Here is a 5720-nt window from a genome sequence, read left to right on the forward strand (position 1 = left end):
TGCCATGTCCAGCTCTTGTAACCAAAAAGAAAGTGTCCCTTTCTCTTGGAAACACGTTGAGTTAATTTCTCTTGGAAAAGAATATCTAACTTTGAATTTATTCCCAATAAAAGAATGGTCGATTTAATATATAAACGCTTAAAATATTAAAACTGTTTAACGTTATTACTGTTAATTGTTACTTGTTATAGTAGGTTATGTTCTTTATTTTCTAGATAAATGATTCTAGTATTTATTACGAGCATTTAGTTATGCTTATCTTTTACTGATCTGATAGTAACAAAAATTTATTTACACTATCAGCATATAAAAGTTAAACTCATAGACAAATATATAGAATTCCAAAGTACAAATTGGGAAAATCATTTTCAATCCTTTCCCATTTTCAAGATTAATATTTTTCTACAAGTGACAATACAATAAACAGTCCCCCTATATAGTAATACTCAAATCCCAATCTTATGTGAAAAAGATTGGAATTAATGGAAATCCATGGGTTAAAATCATTCTAATACTAAAAGATATTGGAAATAATAGAAAGTGGGACAAAATATAAGGGGTTAACATAATTCTAATACTTCAATCATTTTAACCTATTAGATAGTAGTAATTAGTACTAATAGTTGGTAGTGGTAGTTGCCATTAGAGCTTGAAATCAGAATTAAAGGAAGCAGATCATGGAGTCACCCATCGGAGAAGAAAAGTCATGAACTTGTCAATGATGAAATAATGTTGTAGCAGCAGTTTTGCTACGGTCTTTGCCCAAAACAATCCAGTGAGATTCTTGGTGGTGAAATTGCTACTGTCACTGATGAAGAATGAGCTCCTGAATCTGGTGGAGACCCTAAAAATTAAATCAGAATAACAAATCAGCTTACTTATACAGTAATTACATATATATGTTAAAAAATCTGATAACCTGATAAAAATGGTAACTAACATATTATGACAGGTTAAACAACATTAATACTCTGGTATATATAACTTAAATACGTTGTAATTAGGAAAATTCCAAAATATCAAGTATCATGTTGTAATTTCTTTAATTTCATAATTCCTTTTTAATGAAGAAGATTAATAACCTTTGAACCAAAAATGTCTTACTTGCAAGACTGTCCGATGAGGAATTTCTGGTACTGCCAAGTTGAGACTTGTTGCTGTTTTCTATATTTGCTTGTTGATTTTTTCTCCTCCTTCTGTTATGATCTGCCAAACGTTTCCTGCAACTTCTCTTCCCGTTATCAAATTCCGACAGCAGATGGAACCTGTTTTTTTCAAGAATATTAACAAGAATAAATCATAAAATGCAACAGTACGGGAAAATTAAATAGAGAGAATCGTACTAAAGGCATTCTCTGTGTTGATTATAAGCTGATGAGTGTTTAAATCAGAAACCAAAATGGAAAACGCTGTATTTCCTATAAGTAGTAAAAATAAACAAGTACGTAATACGGGAAAACGGGGTAGCAAACTCATGGGGGAACATAATCTTAGGGACTGAAATACCCTCGGGATCAACCCCCATGTACGACTTTTCAATTTCCAAAACTCCAATCATTTGCTCCTAAACACACCCCAAGTGCATTTTCGTCATATTAACATTTTCCTCCCGTTCCTACTACATTTTCTGTTCATCTTTTTATTGGTATGTTAAACATACTTTGGGATTGAACAACATTCATTTTATGTAAACAGTTTTTGGAGTATGAAAGTCAAGACACTTGGTTGCCGAGCAAAAATTCTTCAATTTTTTTAAATAAAATTTATATTTTTCAGAATTACGGGTAAAATTACTACTAACATAGTTAAATATATATAAAAAAAATATACTAGTAAAAGACACTGTTTGATGCTCAAAACAGTAATAGTGTCAGATAAAATAAGATATTTTATGTGTTTATATTTATGTGCAAACTCAAAATATATATGTGGAAAAAATGGAAGTATTTGTAGAGAAAGGGATGTATTTTAGAGAAATACAACCTGCTACACTGTTGGCAGAATCGTTGAGTCAAGCCAGCGGCAATAACAGTAGCAGCTTTGGAGTGAAATTCACAAACTTTGTGTCTCCTATGGTAATGTTTGGCATGTGTTAGATCAGCATTACAGCCTTCAGCTTGACATCTAGGAGTATTCACTACTGAACCACCTTCAACCACTGCTCTAGTACGTCGATAAAGTCGGTTCACAAAATCATCTTCAGACGAAGAAAAATAAGTCCGCCCGCCCAAATTCAATCCAATCCGACTCGTGCTCGCAAAATCACGAACCCCGCCCATAAATTGTGGTTCACTTTTTGGGACCATTATGAACCCAGTATTTGGTTGTTGGTGCAGTGAGGGCATGGACCCTTGAGTGGGATTGTAAGAGGTTTCATAAGCACGTGGGTCATAAAGGGTAGTGTTGTTCAGATGGGGGTGAAAAAATTGGTGATTTTGTTGTTGTTGGTGAGTTGCGTTAAGAAAATGGTGTTGTTGGGGATTTAGTAAAGATGGGTTTTCAGTGAAAGTTTGATGACTAGTGTTTGCAAAAGGGTCAAAAAAGTGATGGTGATTTTGGTCATTTCCTTGATTTGCTTCTTCTCCAGAAAGCATAACCGATGATTGTTCTCCCCAGTCATAGTCCAACATTGCTAATATTATTCTTTTTGCTGCTTTGATCTGTTCCAATAAATTTAAAAAATTAAATTGCACTATTAAGTTGTGTACAAATACAAAGGAAAAAAAATGAAGAAGAAATAACTTTTAGAAATTTTGTTTTGGGGGAGGGGTAAGAGGAGTATAAAACAGAGCGAATCAAACGATTATCATCGATATAACTAGACTATAAGCTTTTAAGCCGTCTAAAAATATAAAAACAGTTTTTGAAACTTTTTTTAACCAAGGAAAGGGTTAGGAGAAGGAGGAGAAGAGAAAGCAGTGCCAATTGAACTAATACCTCTTATATGGAAGATTTTCACAGTAAACTATGACTTTTGAAACTACACCATCTGTGGTCTAAAAATCAAGAATAGTTGGGGTATTTCTTGAAGAGGGAAAGGGGGTAAGGTGGAGTAGGGGGTGGGGGTGGAGGAAATCTGCCAGCTTTAAAAGAAGAAGATTATATGAGTTGAAAAGGCTGTAAGCCAAAGACTTTACTTTTTAGCATTCAGTGAGAGTTTCGAGTAGGCTTTATATATAGGAGTAGAATATATAACAAAATATTAAGTAGAATTTTCTCTATCTATATTTTAGTCTAAAGGAAAAATTAAGTTGGTGCTTGAAGTTCTAGTGACATGTCGGGCTATTAGGGAGTTGTATTTTTTTCCTTGAGATTTGAGAGAAAGAGAAAAGAGTTGGTTATGGAGTTTGGAGAGGAGTTAATAAAAGGAGTTCGGAACTTTTTTTGTTGTCTTTTTTGATAAAAGATATGTAAATAAATACAAAAAAAAGTTATATTTATATATATAACGTCAAAACACACCACGTTATATCTTAACGATAACTTTTGCCGTTAAGGTATAGCGTGGTGTATTTCGCGTTATATGTACTGACATTTACTCACTTCACCTTATAGAAGTTTGGAACTCAGAGATAATGATAATAAAAGTAAGCCATTCAATACAAACCCTATGGTACAATTAACACTTGGCCTTTCAACTCACTTGGAAAATAAAAAAGAAAAGGAATCACACTTTTATCAGCTTCTTTCTTCAATAATTCTCTCTCCGTTGTGTTTATTTGAGGACTCTCTAGCTGAGAATAACTACTGACTGATGAGGCGGCTTTGCTCAGAGACTAGTGATTGTGTAAAAAAGTGCAATTGTATAATGACTATTTTACCCTTTCTTGTGCTCGGAAATTTCTCTGAAGCCTCTTATCTTGAAAGTTTGTGGCGTTTGGGAAGGGACCAAATAATGCTGCGTCTTGTCTTATACAAGGCAATTTAGTCCAACATTATTATCATAGAGAGGCAATTTTTTAGTCTTTGAAAACTTAAACGAATTTTAAAAAATATTTTTGAGTCAACTTTTCTAAAAATCCAGCTTCATGTTAAGCTTTTGCTATGTGAAACTACATTTTACAGTTGTCTGTATATTTGAGCAAGTGTTGGGCCCCTAAGGCCCAATATCTACAAGATAAAGTTTCAAAAATGCATTTTAAGATGGATGCAAAGCTTGCAAGATTCAGACGAAAATGATTACATTTGACAGAAGATACAACTTAAAATCCTTTTTTTTTAAATATTGAGTATTGGAATGACAAAGAGTGTATGAATAATATTGAGGATTCATATAGTTAATGCAGATTGAAATTGGTAGTCTAACTTATAAATAAATGAAATTGACTTTATTTAATCAATTTAATATTCATATTTTTATCAAACTTTTTTATAATGGTGCATTGCTCCATGGGCCATCTTGTGCATATCAACCATTCACCGGCTATCTGCTACCTCTTATTGACAGAGGTACCAAATAACCGTCACAAAGGCTTAATTAGGTGGTGTTTCTGGCAACTTTCAACATTAAGATAATGTTTTTCATTTTTCAAATTATCATTCATCAATTGTTGTCATTATCTAGTACCAAGTAGAATGTCAAAAATACTTTCATACCTATAGAATATATAGTTAAGATCCAGAATTCTGGAGTAAAAAAATTCGCCACATATCTCAATCAACTTAAACAAATTCTTCAAGAGACTTTATTGTTTCAATGTTATCATATTATTGCCATCAAATTGCTTTGTTCTACATATTACGTGTTTCTTTTTACGTTCACTGTGTTGGGTTAAACTAGCCCAAATACACTCTTAACATAGTGTGATATTGTTCGCTTTGGACCAGGCTCGTACGGTTTTCCCCAAAAGGTCTCACATCATTAAGAGATCCTTACACCTTATATATAGGCTCTTAATCTTTTCAGCTACCAATGTGGGACTTTGTTAACACACCTAACAATCTCCCTCTCGAACTAAGTTTCACGTGGCTCATTACCACTATTCACGGGTCTCCCCCCTCGAACTAAGTTCCATGTGACCATTGCCACGATCCACGAGTCAATTTTCGAGATTCACTGTGTGCCACCCATATTGTTAGCGTATTATGGCAACCGAAGTCCGCAACTAGCTTCTTCTTGTGTGTGCACCGCCCCGCACCATCACTTTGCCATCCCCATACTCGTCCCGCCAAACATGGACTCTAATACCAGTTGTTGAGTTAAATTAGCCCAAATACACTCCTAAGACGATGTGATATTGTCCGCTTTCGACTAAACCCGCACGGTTTTTCCTAAAGGCCTCATACCATTAAGAGATGAAAATTTTACCTCCTATAACAAAGGTATACATCTTTTTTATTATAAATCAAAATTATTTTAAAATATTATTTTTTTATAGCTACCTTTTATATTTTATAGCAAAATAAGTATTTATGGTATATACTACCATTGAGGCATGAAACAAGACATGAAATATGCTATTTATGTTTTTTCTCTCTTAGACAAGTAGACATACCTATTTTTAAGGTGATTGTCGTTACTGTATTCATGAATACATGGCGCGAATACATGTGAAAACATGCGCGTACAACTGGACTGCCCTAATTTTGAGCGCTTTTTACTGCTGTATTCATGAATACAGCATCGCAAATACATGTGAACACATGTGGGTACAACTAGACTGCCCTGATTTTTGACACTTTTTATTGGTGTATTCATGAATACATGCGCGTACAGTTGG

General features: G+C 33.8%; 1 protein-coding gene across 1 annotated transcript; it reads right to left on the minus strand.

The window, feature by feature from the left end:
• Positions 1 to 334: 334 nt before the first annotated feature.
• LOC142161672 (squamosa promoter-binding-like protein 8) lies at positions 335 to 3319 on the minus strand. The gene is made up of 4 exons (XM_075254389.1): positions 2938 to 3319; positions 1984 to 2660; positions 1105 to 1265; positions 335 to 844 (listed from the first exon to the last, which is right to left on the minus strand). The coding sequence occupies exons 2-4, from the start codon at positions 2628 to 2630 to the stop codon at positions 750 to 752; spliced, it is 903 nt and encodes a 300-aa protein (XP_075110490.1). The 5' UTR covers positions 2631 to 2660; positions 2938 to 3319; the 3' UTR covers positions 335 to 749.
• Positions 3320 to 5720: the final 2401 nt, after the last annotated feature.

The sequence above is a fragment of the Nicotiana tabacum genome, chromosome 1 (assembly GCF_000715075.1).
Source record: "Nicotiana tabacum cultivar K326 chromosome 1, ASM71507v2, whole genome shotgun sequence".
NCBI classification, from domain to species: domain Eukaryota; kingdom Viridiplantae; phylum Streptophyta; class Magnoliopsida; order Solanales; family Solanaceae; genus Nicotiana; species Nicotiana tabacum.